Below are 14,357 nucleotides of genomic sequence, written 5' to 3'. Positions count from 1 at the left end.
AAAAATGTTTTTTTTTAAAGCGCCCCCGTGAGCTTGCGCAGCAATGAAAGTCACGCCCGCATATGTAAACAGTGTTCAAATCACATCATGTGAGGTATCGCCGCGATCGTCAGAGCGAGAGCAATAATTCTAGCACTTGACCTCCTCTGTAACTCTAACCTGGTAACCATAAAAAAAAAAATTAAAGCGTAGAGCGGAGATTTTTAGGTACCGTAGTTTGTCGCCATTCCACGAGTGCGTGCAATTAAAAAGCGTGACATGTTTGGTATCTATTTACTCGATGTAACATCATCTTTCACATTATACAAAAAAATTGGGGTAACTTTACTGTTGGATTTTTTCAAAATTCATGAAAGTGTCCCTTTTCCCAAAAAGTTGCGTTTAAAAACACCGCTGCACAAATACAAAAAAAAAAAAAAAAAAAATATAATAATAATAATAATAATAATAATAATAAAAATATATATATATATATATATATATATAATGTTTGGGGGCTCTGAGTAATTTTCTAGCAAAAAATACGGATTTTAACTTGTAAACACCAAATTTCAAAAATAGGCTTAGTCATGAAAGGGTTAAACAGACTCAGGCTGGATGAAAAAAAAAAAAAAAAAAGGAAAATCGATGACCTGGAAATATTTTTAACAGGTATAAATTGGACAGACAAAGATGGCACACAGATAAAATGAAAGAGACATAATTGGAAAGTTAGAAAATGGTTTATTAGACTTTACAGTGAATCACTTTTGTGTAATGTATACAAAACTCCACCCACAGTGCTCATTACAGGCTGTGTACATGTGAAATAATTATTTACGTCTTCATAAAACAAATGACAAGACTCTGACAGGACCCTGAGCTCTTTAAATAAATTCAATAAAACTAAGTAAAATGAACATATAAACACATGGCTTCCCTTAAAGGAAATCTGTGCCAAGACAAATATGGGGGCTAGCACTGCTCACCTTGACCCGTCATGCTGACTTTCAAGAGTGCTGATCCAAAACAAGCTCTACAAAGCAAAGTCCTAACTTCTAATTGGCACAGAGATGCAGAATGATACAAAACAAGATCAGGATGAGAGCCATCGAGAAGCCAACAAATGGAAGCCTGGTTAGCCTTAGTTACTGGGCTTATTTGTAAGTGGATTGACATTTCTTTATATATGCTATATCAGCAATACATGTTCTCCTACCCATTTCTCATAGTGTATTGGAAAATGTGAATGCCACTTAGAGCTTTGCTTTCTGAGTATTTTATAGGCTCAGTTAGCCTATATCATACCTGGCAGTTGAGGACGTGGAGTACCATTTTTTTCCCCATCTGTGTATCCTTAGCCTTGAACGGCAGTTTACGTAGAACGGGTATGTCAGTACTAGGGGGAAGCTGATGTACTGATTCAGTGGCATCTGACATCTTTTAGTGACAAGATGTGAGATCCCTCCATCAAAGCTCCCTGTAAAATGTCAAGACACCTCGCATTTTTTGCAGCAGGTGGGCAGACCTGAGATATGCACCTAAGATACAGAAGTCAATGGCTTCAGCAAACCAGCAAAATATTCAATACACCAGTTTTGGGTGTATAGCACTTATTAAATATTTTGGAGTAGAAGAAAAATGAACCATTGGTCCAGGGTCTCACAGCATCTTCTACAACCAGTAAACCTGAGAATGTGACAGTTGTTTTTGAAAGCAGCTAGCTAGTTTGTCAATTGGCAGATATGGCCCACAGACAAATAAGTGCGTGTGTGTCAATAAATCTAAATTTGACAATTAAAAAGAAAAATCTCTCTGTAGGTGTCAAACACCTTAAAGTGGAACTCCACCTAAAAGGGGAAGTTCCACTTTAAGGCCTCCTTCCCCGGTCCTCTGACATTTGGCACTTTTTTTCTTTTTTGGGGAGGGGAGCAGGTACCTGGTTTTGGCAGATACCCGCTCCTACTTCCACTCGGATCGCCTGTTCGTTCTGAGCAGAGGTTTTTCTCCCCCCCCCCTCCTTCCTCCTCGTACATGTCCTAGAAGACAGCGGGACCATTCACAATGTGCATCGCATGTCATGCATGTGCATGTGCAGTGGCTGTGAATCCGCAACCTGTCACAACTGGGTGCCCACAGTTAAGATGCTGGTGTTGGGGACCAAACGCGGTCCCCGGCACCCCCTCAGGTGAACACAGCGCTTGATTCTGGTACAGGCAAGTGTCCGATTATTAAAAGTCAGCAGCTACAGTTTACGTAGATGCCGCCTTTTTAATTTTTCAAAAAAACGACTAGAGCTCCTCTTTAATTTAATCTAAATGTGATTAAAAAGTTCCTAGAGATCATCACAGCAACACCATTTCTAAAAACGAAGTCTTGTGATTGGATTGTTGTTTGGTCCATACATTTTTTTTACACTTCTGTAAAACACAAGAGGTCAGGTTAGCCCTTTGTAAAGGTCAGCAAACTATCAAATGGAACCCGTTAGGGTGGAAATGACAATTGCAACTGCTTTTGCAAGAACAAGCACCAGGGTTGTGAACTTATCCTTATTCTTTTTTGGGCCAGTGACTCCCTAAGTAGCAAAACAAGGATAAAAGAGGACTCCTCCAAAGCAAGCACAAGTCACCAATGGCAGGTCCTATATTTCTTTTCCAACAGGTTCCTTTTAGGAGGCAAGAAAGTATTTACTTACATTGAGAAGAGAACACATCATGTCATTTGTAGGTGCTCAGACTACTGGGCTCCTGGGAGTCATGCAGTCCTTTATTAATTTAGAATGCTAACCAAACAAAAATAGGGCTGGTAAAGGCCAACTGACTGACTTTATGGAGTGTGTTTTAAATTGGATCCATAAATGTTCATTATTGATTAAAAGGATAACCGTGGCCACTAAACACTGCACTCATTCCTCATGCCCACCAAGCCATCAATTGCTTCCAAGACAGAAAAGGGGGAGTTTCTTTCACATGTTTTAGCAATTTTTCAACAAAGTGAATCAACACTGACATTAAAGCAGTATTAAACCCCAAAATTAAAAAAGTAATTTATTGCAGCTTACCAATCATTAGATGTGGTGGCTGTATTAGTGTTTTTTTTTTTTTTTTTTTTTATTATATAATTTTTTCCCCGTTTCACCTGCTGATCGGACCAATAACACATCTCCTTTATTAGAGTGCCCCCACTCTGTATGAAGGAGAAACAGTGATACCTTTGGACAGTAGCATTGTCAATTTGGGAGGAGAGTAGTGTTCAATGCACTAGCAGATTTAGATACACTAAACAAATTGAAGTCAAACTCCAGCTTTCGCTTATTAAGCAGTGACATCAACAGTTTTTTTTCCTTTTGGGATAAAGGTTATACATAAATAAATACAAGCTAATAATTGTAAGCACCCCTGTCCATGGTAAATGGTTTGTCTCAACCCCGTAACTGCTACATTTGCAGAACAGCTTGTTCTGTTGAAAGACAACATATTTACTGGCTAGATCACCATGTGAAAATAAAGGAAAGAAAGCCAAAAAAAAAAAAAAAGGAAGGAATAAGAAAAAGGAGCACCAATGTTGCAATCGCATCAAAGAATTGAAAGCTGCAACAATAAAAAAAAATGAGCTTTTGGGTTTAATACTACTTTAAGCAAGGAATGTGCTTTGTGTCACAAAATATCATGCATAGATAAGATATTTCCAGTACACGAACAAGTGCAAAAGCGATTTATTTTGATATGATCACAAAGAAAAGCAACGTTTCAGGACTGCCCAGGTACTCTTCCTCGGACATGTGAAGTCTGCTTGTCATCCCAAAACATTATTTTTCTGTGTGATCATACAAGAATAAAGAACTCTGCAGTCTGAAAAAAGCTTGTTGGTGTGCTGGCATCATATTTTATCCATGATATAGACTGTAACCAGTTGGGAGTACCCTTTTACCACATGGTAGATTCCAGTCTGGTGTGAGAAAAATAAATTCCATGCATACTATCATGCAGCAGTACCAGCTGTATCTGTATCTTAGTGAGCCAAAACATTAGGAACATTATTCCAATGTAGATTTCTATGTAGGTAAATGGTGTTCATTAGGATTTACACATACACAAATTAGTAGGGGATTCCACCAAGGTGTGTTAGTAAGAAGTGACGATTCCAGCAGTTACAAGGTCAGATCAAACAAAACTCAAATAGCATTGGGAAGACACTGGCTGGTTGACTCACTTATAGCTCTTAAAGTGGAACTCCACGCAAACTACTAAATACATGAGTTAAATACATAAATGTTTATTAGTTTATCTGCCAAAGGATTTGTCACTTTTTGTGATACACACTCCTCTGCTAGTCAAAGAAAAACAGCTTGCTATGTCCTCATTCAGTATTCCTAGGTCTGTACACACTTACTGGACAGAAATGATGATGTCTACTTAATGTCCAATAATGAGAGCTGGAGCCGATAAACCAGAAATATGAATTGCTTAATTAGTAATTATGTGTGTCACCTATCCAGTATTACAGTGGGCAAAAACAAGTGTAAGTCGAAGACTGGTAGCCCAGAATTACAAATCCTTTGGCAAGCAAAATAGTAAACACATTTAAACTGTGTATTTGCCTGGAGTTTCACTTTAATGTCCTTGGGAACTCCTGATTCAAACCATCTAGGATCTGCAGGCCCACCAGATTCTCCTAGCCATAACCTGGGGATTTCTCATTCTTGGGTAGAAGTGATATTGAGACTCTCCCAGCTATAATCCAGTGAAGATGGTGTGAGAACCAGGAGTTCCAACAGGATGTTTCACTACTGAAATTAAGAGCTCTCGGGAGCACACAGCGACAGGTCAAACACAAATATTAGTTCCGGGTGGCCTGACATTTAAGTACCAGTGTTACACAAAGTTAAGCTCTGCACCTTTTCTGTACACTAGATAACACAGTAATGAGTCTTGTTTTACAATGACATTATAAAAGTTCCTCCTTGTCCACTGCAAGAATCCTCCTCACATTAGGCCAAGTCTCTTTAGCTCTGCTCTAACATTTTCATGGTGCTCTGGTTTCCAATTTGCCATCAGAGGTAGTCGTGGTGGGCCTAAATCTATTCCAGATATCAGAGACATTATGTTTTTAAAATCTGGTAAACCCCAGCCTGCAAAGAAAAAAACACAATCAAACATTTTAGAATACAATTAGCACTGCTCTGACTTCATAAAATTCTTATTGGTTGGTATAGTTTACTACCCTTTGCACGTTGTACAGTGTGTGAACAATCTCAAAACTTTCTATATTGTTTGGAACTTTTGGACAAATAAAGCAGCACAGTGGCTTAGCCTAGCAACACTAGGGTCATCAGTTCGAATCCCAACCACGGGACAACCTGCCTGGAGTTTGCATGTCCTCCCTGTGCCTGCGTAGGTTTCCTCCCACACTCTAAAGACATGCTGGTAAGTTAATTGGCTCCCGTCTAAATTAGCCCTAGTATTTTGGACCTTAGATTGTAAGCTTCTTGAGGGCAGGGACTGATGTAAATGTAGAATTCATATGTAAAGCGGTGTGTAAATTGATGGAGCTATAACTACCTTAATAAATAAACTATTGCCTACTGTTCTATATGAGCAATGATGCTGGAGCACTAATTGGCTTTACTGAGCAGGCCCCTACCTTCAGAGAGCATTGCACACACGATATCTGTTGGGGCCAGAGCCGGCTCCCTACTGCGCAAAGCACGCTGCGCCTCGTGTATGGGCCGGCTGCGGGGAAAGAAGGAGGGGGCTGAACTTCCGGATGAGTTCACCGCTGCCAAAAGCAGGTACCCACTCCTCTCCTCCCCCACAAAAAGGTGCCAAATGTGGCAGCAGAGGGGGGAGGCAGACAAGCGGAGCTTCCCCTTTTGGGTGTAGCTCCGCTTTAAAACACACACACAGCATTTTAAAGGAAATTTGTCATGTGAGAATAATGCAGGCTGCAACTGCTAACCATGCCTTTTGAAACTGCTAGTTACCTGGCTGTCATGCTCATGCAATGGCTTCAATACTTCCTGAGTGACTAACCTGGAACAAGAACAGAGCCATGCAATTCTGGCACTCATTTTAGATCTGTGATTCAAAGTACTGATGCTAAAGCCTGTTTAGAAGAACCCCTCACACATCTTTGGGTAAATTTAAAAGGCCTGTAAGTGTGTGGACACAGCTTACTTAGCAGAAGAGGACTGGGTGCAGTGTGATGACAATGCTGCAGAGACTCAAGAGCCACTTCCATGTTCAACAGATAATTTATTTACAAGGACTATTTTAACACAAAGGACAGAGTTAAATATTAATAATTAGGATAGTGTGTGTCTCTCCTTTTACTGATACTTTAAAGGTGCGAGCCTTGTGCTTCTAAACAATCAACAGAACATTAGTTACCAGTGATAAATGTAAAAAAAAAAAACACAACACCACAAAATGACTTACCCAAGGCAAAAACAAATGCCAAGAATTCCTGCGTTTTCAACTGTGAAAACAGAAGTACAGATTAGCAAGAATTTCAGAATAAAGGTGTATGCTATGAGAAAGCAAAACTAACAAAACAGTAAAAAGTACCTGCATTTCCCGGGCCTTTTGTAAATTTCCCTCTTCAAATGCCGCCAGCATTTTATTAGCAGTAGTACCCAAGTAGTTGTAAGTACTGCAGAGAAATTATTTTTTTTTTTTTTTATAATATTACTAATCAGCTTTACAAGCAACTCAAATTATTTTCTCATTCCAGCTGACAGATTACAAATCTCGGACACGAACATCATGTACTGGGTAAAAAAGAAATTCAGCAAAGCTTTATGAATAGAGGCAGGGTAGCAATAGCAAGGTGTGTACATTTTTCAGACAAAAGAATAAAATGGGAAAAGTACTCAACACAAAAAGAACTATAGAACGCATCCGGGTCATACACTGGAGCGTGACTATGACCCAGCCAGAACTCAATGCGTATCTATAATTACAGCTTTCAATCAACAAGCTTAGGTGGCTTAAAAGGTATTAAATTAAAATTTTCACCTACATAAAAAGGTAGTGTTTCTTTTTTTGATGTGCAAAAACATCACAACTCTTTGATGCACACAAAAATCAGCAATAGGTTTAGTACCATAATAATCCTATGGAAGAAGGTGAAAACCCAATCCAAACTGTATGCCACATTACTTCTCGTCCATATTGAAAGAAAAAGTTCATTGTAACCTAGCATTTTAGCACCCAGAGTGCATAAAACTCTTGCTGATAACAGTAGTTAAAAACAGTCTAAGCCTTACTCCCCCCAGATGCTATTTGTCCCACACCAAACACAGCTGGGTCCAGCTCTTCCCAAACTAATCTGCCTCTGCGCTGCATCCAGATAGAAGATTTTCTTATAGGAATCTATGGAGAACCTTCTGATAGACAGAAAAAGGCAAAGGCAGCAAGTTGTGGGAGGACTGGAGGAAGAAGTGCTTGATACAGAAGTTTATTATTGGACCAGCATCACACAGGTTTAGGCTGGCCATAGACTGATGGCTGAACAAAAACAGCTAACATATTCCTGGATCCACGCTATACAGTTCCAATGGACAAATCGCCCTCCTGGGCTCTTGTACTCTGACAGCCACCAGCAGTGGCTGACAGAATACCTGAACAGATGCTGCATCTCACTGGAAGAAGTTGCTGTTGTCAACAATTTTCCACCTGTTCCTTCAATTTTTGAATTGAACGACACTGGGCAGGAGGGGCCGATGGGGCAAAATTTAATCAGAAACTGGCCAAAATTCACAGTGTATGGCCAGCTTTACTCTTGATTACGTTAAGGCCTCATGCACACTGGATGTTTTGCTATCCCTCCTAGACGCTTTGCCTCCTGGCAGTGGTGTTTTGGCATAAAAAAAAAAAAAAAAGGCTTGGTGCCTCTAAATGTGTGTACGGTGTTTAGGCGAGTCAAGCGCCTGGATGAGAATGCATTTCACTGGCCAGAATAAAAATTTATTTGTAATAAATTACCGTTCAAGTGCTAAACGTGTGTAGCTTTATATGCATTTACAGGTGTCCAGTGGTTTTTCTGCCAAAACGCCGCTGCTCCTGGACGCACTGGCGGTGGGGTTTTTTTTCTGCCTCTAAACTCCTCTGAAGGCCTATGTGTGCATGGACTCATAGGCTAACATGCAGGCGTGTTTAGAGGCAGGGAAAAATCAAACTGTCAGGCGCCCCAAGGAGCAGTAGAAAAAAAATCCAGGGTGCACAAGACCTTCAGCAACCATATAATTGGTCATGGAAAAAAAAAAAAAAAAAAGCAAAAAAAAGAAGGAGGAGGTTTGCTCTTTGAGAATATTTTCATACCATAACAAAAAGGTTTGTTTACCTGCCCACAGCTCCACGTGCACCAAACACTAGACCTCCTAAGAGTTGCTGTACAAAAAAAAAAAAACACAAAAGTTTACAAAAGCTTCCATTTACATAAAAATAACCTTAGAAAAAAAACCAACAGCACAGAACAAAACACACACCTCATCTACACCATAGAGAAAATCAAGCTCCTGATACCCGTGGATACACAGGCTGAAATCCATAAGGTTGATATCAGAAAATTTTACCCCTCTGAACGATGGGATGTGAAGCTGCATCTTGCCCACCAGATTGTTCATTTGATCTATGTAGGACAAAACATAGAATCATAAGAAATGAAGCAAAGCACATCTGTATACGACTATAGGAGATGAAGACAATCTGTCACCTATACAAAATGATCCATAAGATCGAAACAGACATGGAAACTTTTTTCTTTTTTGAGCCTGTAGTGCGGTGCGCAAAAAAAAGAAAAAAAATATGTATCTAAAAAGTGCATGTGAACAAACACAAAAAAAGTGCATTGGGGTGTGTTATATGGTCCCTTTCCAAAGAGGGTGGACCCTTCCCCGACTCCTCAGGGTTCCAGACTCCTGACAGAGGCGAGGCACACTCAGGTCCACCTAGCAAAAAACCCGCCAGAACCTTCTCCTCATGGTCAAACCAATGAGTACTAAGTGGGGAGCCCTCTGTCTGTCGAAAACAGACAAGGGAACTGTCATGATTAGGAGGTGGTGCATTACCCAACCCACTCTTGTATTTTTGCCACAGACCCAAGCAGATATCTCAGTGAGTGAGATGACTGGTGAGACATCATCCAATCTTCTACCATATTACCTCTGTGCTGGGACTTACCACAGGTGTTCTCCTCGGCTTTGCTGAAAGTTGAGATAACGTACCTTCAATGACAGACTCCTTCCCTTTCTTTCAAAGAAACAACGGGTATGCGTTTGTTTGAAAATTGTAATATGTTAGATAACGCATGTGAAAAAGAGCACCTCTGACACCTGGAAATGCTGGTTAATTATCTCCATGTAACCCCTGTATGGCCCAATCCCTGCAATCAATGCTCAAATCTTTCTAGGGCTGAAACAACTAATTAATTAAACGACAACTAATTGATTATGAAATTAATCAATTACTATTTTCATAATTGTTTAATCGTCCAGTAACATAATGGGGTTAAAAAAACAAAAAAAAAAAAACTAAAATGAGCCCTTTATAGTACAAAAAGAACAAATCGCTACTGTAAATATTACTTTCAAAGTTCTAGAGTAAAAAAAAAAAAAAAGAAGAACCCTTACCATAGTGATTATCTGCTTTTTTGTACTATAAAAGGGCTCATTTTAATTTTTTTTACCCAATTGTTTTAACCCCATTATGTTACTAAACCTGGTTCACATCTATGTGTTTTTTGGTGCTTTTTGCAGAAACGCACTACAGTTTATTTATATGGTTTCCTATGGGACACGTTCACATATATGCTTGTTTCAGCCGCTGCGTATTTGGAAAGAGTCAGGGACTTTTTTTTTTAACGCAAAACGGTGTTTTTTTGGTTCAATCAGCTTCAAATAGAGAAGCCGCAGAAAAGCATGTAATGCGTTTTTGCAGCAACGTGTTTTTTAATCTGCCCAACAACATATTGGCCAAAAAAAAAAAACGCAAATCGCAGCAAAATCACGTGCGCAAAAATCAAAAACCACTGCAGAAACAGATCAAAAGCAAACTGCATAGGTGTGTACCGAGCCTTATGCTGGCCACACGGATCAATTTTCAGACGAGAATATTCAGACGAAAAATCTTTGTACATTCGCTGAATGAAAGAATGTTGTTTGAAATTTTCACTTGTTTTTAAAACAAATGTAATTTCTGAACGAAAACCACATACACGGTCTAAAAATTCCTTTGACCGAGAAGTTTTCTATTATTTCCAAATTTTCCCGTCACTGTGGTTGAAAACGAACGTCAATTTAACCCAACTAACGATTAGAAAATTGAATGAACATCCTTAAAATATATATTTTTTGAAAGGATGACCTCGTTTTGTTTTTTAATAAAAAAATTTGATCTCCGAGTCTGGTGATATTTACCAGATTCACCCTTTAATAGTATATACAGTATCTCTCTCCTCTAATAGTATATACAGTATCTCTCCCCTCTAATAGTATATACAGTATCTCTCCCCTCTAATAGTATATACAGTATATCTCCTATAATAGTATATACAGTATATCTCCTATAATAGTATATACAGTATATCTCTTCTGTCTGTTATTCTCAGAGTGGATTCGATATTTTGCTCCCTAACCATATACCGTAGTTGGTTATTTATATTTACCATTGCACAGAGATATTTAAGAATAAATTGCCTTTTTTTTTTAAAAAACTTTACATATTAACTAATTTATACACCACACGTTCTTTAAGGTTATTAACTGAAACAATAAATCGGCCAACTAATCGATTATGAAAATAATCGTTAGTTGCAGAACCTAAATCTTTCACACCACTTCATACATGTGCAAAGCCATCCTTTAGTTACTCAAGCATACTGCAGAGCCCTATATACTACCCAGTCCAATTCTGCTGTTCTAGCAGTAAAATGATGTGTGTTACACTGTACACAAACACTAAGACATGAACGGGCCCATAATGTTGCAGCTCCAGCCAACCTGAGCACTGCCTTTTAACTGACCACTATGGCAGGGGATGAAAAATAAAAATGCAATTGCTTTGGGGTTCCCCTGAAAATACAGATGTTTAAAGAGCTACAGTAGCCATGTATGCAAGTAGAGGGGCATTAGGCAAATTTGATAAAGTGTGGGGCGGATGGCTTTCCTCCAATACTATCTCGGATTGAGAGAATACATATTTGTATTTCCTAGTACTGTAACAGCAATTGTATAGGTTTTCCCACTAGCTTTTGTGTCACTATGGTTTAAGATGCCGAGTTTATGGAAAGGTTTGTAGACCACTACATGAGGTATGGTCATCTTTATTACAATTGTACCTTTCCTTATGTTATTCACCACCTTTATGTCCAGACTGGTCAGGGAGGACAGGGCACGCACTGATGGGCTATCCTTGAGCTAATGCTCCGAGTGAGGATTGCACTTAACAGGTATTGTCTCATTTTTCAAAGGCTGAGCCTGTTAATTTTGTTTTATATTATATTATTTTTTTCTTTTGAATTGTTCTTTTGTATGTAATGCTGAAAGTCTTCAATAAAAAGAATAAATAATAAAAAAAGGAAGAGCTACAATAACACTTCATGATCCAGTCTGCAACCACTCTGAAACATCCACTCATTTATTGCACCTTCCTCTCATACTTACAGTTCACACCAGATAAACTTGGAATGTGATAGTAGTAGAAGGGAAGACTGGGTGCAGCAGCTGCCACTTCTTTAAGGTAAAGGACTAAAGCATCTAGAAAGTAAAAATGTAAATAGCAAAACTTCATACAAAATAAATCAATTTATAAAAAAAAAAAAAAGTGTATTGCAATCCAGGAATTACTGTGTCTGTGCTAAAGCCAGAAAGATCAGCCAATCTTATACCTAATGCTAGTCACACATGTGTCTTGAAATTTGAGCCATTGGTGGCGCTGTTGGTGCCACTTGGCTAACAAATGGTTAAAAAACTGAGGGTTCCAGGTGGAAAATTATCAGCCAAACAGTGACTGCCTCCTATCAGACGCATTCAACGTTTGTGTATTCAAACAGTACAAAATATTTTACAGCGCACACATACAAGAATGACATTTCCTGCAGGGCTAGTTAAAAACACCTGAACACCTGAACATACTCAAAAAATACGGGGGTTTGGTCACACTATATGGTCATATAGTGCTAAGCCCACTTACTGCGACAAAGTACCCCGAATTAGTGGAGTTAGTTTCCCACTAATTCGGGGGGACTTTGTCGCAGTAAGTGGGCTTAGCACTATATGACCATATAGTGTGACCAAACCCCTGTATTTTTTGAATATGTTCAGGTGTTCAGGTGTTTTTAGCTAGCCCCAGGAAATGTCATTCTTGTATGTGTGCTCTGTAAAATATTTTGTACTGTTTATAGGTCTTACAGCAGCACCATCTTGAATTTAAATGCATTGTATGGTGTGCCCCCCAAATATGTACTTGTATGTGTATTCAAACAGCCACTGGAAGCAGCAGGTGCAGGTTCCTCTATGTACGCTATTTGTTTCAACAAAAACTCTGAAGCTCAGAAGATTCACAACCAACTGGCAGTGGAATAACAGTTGGTAGAAGATGTAGCTGTTGCAGCATCAAACCAACTGGTATTTAGGCTACAGAACAATAAACAAAGATTTTAAAAAAATTCCAATAAGTCATAAGTTCTAGGTGTAAAAATATCTTTTTAATGGGGAAGATCAGAAGATAATGAATGGTAAGATTGATTCACATTTACTGTACATGGGTTGCTACGTGAATTCCACAGCAGCCCAAATAATTATTCTTTACAACAGTATTTGTGAAAGCAATATAACTTTTAAATATGGATCCAAGGCACCAGGTGTACACATACAAAGACATTATGTTATTTACCTTGGCTGGATGGCTTGAGAAAAGAAGGACTCACAGAACTAATTGCATCAGCTCCACAAGAAGCCGCATGAGCAGCCTAAACAAATGAGAACAAGAAAGAAAGACAGCCATAAAGTTAGCAACTAGAGCAGTGTCCAGGCTACTACAATTAAAGTAATACTCAAGTCTTGTGTTTTTTTGTTTAAAAATAACAAACATGCGTGGTCCATAGAGTGGATTGGTGTTGTGCCAATCCCACTATTACTGTTGTATGTCCTATAAAAAAACTCAATAAAAAGAATTTACCAAAAAAAAAAAAAAAACACACAACATGTTATACTTACCACCTCTGTGTAGTGGTTTTGCATGAAGCAGCCCAGATCCGCCTCTTCTCAGGTCCCTCGCCGATGCTCCTGGCCCCTCCCTCCTGCCAAGTGCCCCCACAGCAAGCAGCTTGCTATGGGGCACCCGAGCCGAGCCGCTGCCCTGTGTCCATTCAGACATGGAGCTGTGACTCGGCTCCTCCCCTTCTCCTCATTGGCTCACTGACTTTGACAGCAGTGGGAGCCAATGGTGCCCATTGTGTGTCTCAGCCAATCAGGAGGGAGAGTCCCGGACAGTCGAGTCTCTCGTGCAACATCGCTGGATCGAGATGGGGCTCAGGTAAGTATTAGGGGGATGCTGCATACTGAAGGTTTTTTTATCTTAATGCATAGAATGCATCAAGATTAAAAAAAAAAAAAAAAAAAAAAAAAAAAAACCCTTCTGCCTTTAGAACCACTTTAAGCTGGCCATACACTAGTATATTTTCATTTGAAAATTCTCACTACATTCAACGGCTTGATAAAGATTGTTCAAAACTACTTTAAAATTTAGCTTGCTTTTAACATTTGATTTTGGAACGAAAGGACTTTACCAAACAAAAACCACATATATGGCTTCTTGCACGATACTCCTGTTTAAGCATCTAAGTTTTCAGACTTTTTTTAATGTATTTGCACACACTTTTGCGCTCGCGTATTTTTGTGCAAATGCTCGAAAATACTTATTCTCACGTTCTTGTTCTGCACAATATGTAAATTGACATTTGCTCACAATGGCACGTATTTGTGTGCAATGAGGCATAAATTACTGACCAAAAATGCAGATTTTTCTATTTTTTTTTGTTACTCAAGAATGCACGGCGCATGTTTACACGCCTGTGTGCATAGGTACATTACAATTAATTGCCTGTATTTTAGCTGAGTAAAAAAAAAAAAAAAGTTGTATTGAGCTTTTTCAAGCTGCAGTATGCAGGAGGCCATACTGTTAGAAATGTTTGTTAGAGAAAAAATTTTCATCCTGCTTTGAATTTTCTTGTCACGGAACTCAAAAAATGACTATTTGATCCCATCAATTAGAAAATCAAAATGAATGTTCTTAAACCAAACAAGTCCAACTATATTCTACTAGTGTATAGCCAGTGTCCAGCCATCATGCACATTCTCAATTTGGTGTGCATCACTC

The 14,357-nt window shown here is 38.9% G+C and overlaps 1 protein-coding gene across 2 annotated transcripts in view; it reads right to left on the bottom strand.

Annotated features, from left to right (window-relative positions):
* Positions 1-703: 703 nt before the first annotated feature.
* NPL (N-acetylneuraminate pyruvate lyase) overlaps positions 704-14,357 on the bottom strand; it is a 37,078-nt gene continuing 23,424 nt past the window's right edge. For both annotated transcript variants that reach the window (XM_073593358.1, XM_073593359.1), the window contains exons 6-12: positions 12,873-12,948; positions 11,642-11,734; positions 8,468-8,610; positions 8,323-8,369; positions 6,546-6,630; positions 6,417-6,456; positions 704-5,110 (exon numbers count right to left, since the gene is read on the bottom strand). In XM_073593358.1, the coding sequence (XP_073449459.1) occupies positions 4,965-5,110; positions 6,417-6,456; positions 6,546-6,630; positions 8,323-8,369; positions 8,468-8,610; positions 11,642-11,734; positions 12,873-12,948 (630 nt within the window). In that variant the 3' untranslated portion in view covers positions 704-4,964. The remainder of the gene's footprint in view (positions 5,111-6,416; positions 6,457-6,545; positions 6,631-8,322; positions 8,370-8,467; positions 8,611-11,641; positions 11,735-12,872; positions 12,949-14,357) is intronic.

Source organism: Aquarana catesbeiana, linkage group LG07, assembly GCF_042186555.1.
Source record: "Aquarana catesbeiana isolate 2022-GZ linkage group LG07, ASM4218655v1, whole genome shotgun sequence".
In the NCBI taxonomy this organism is placed as follows: Eukaryota; Metazoa; Chordata; class Amphibia; order Anura; family Ranidae; genus Aquarana; species Aquarana catesbeiana.
The sequence above is the reverse complement of the archived record's forward strand: the minus strand, read 5'-3'. Positions and strand labels throughout refer to the sequence as shown.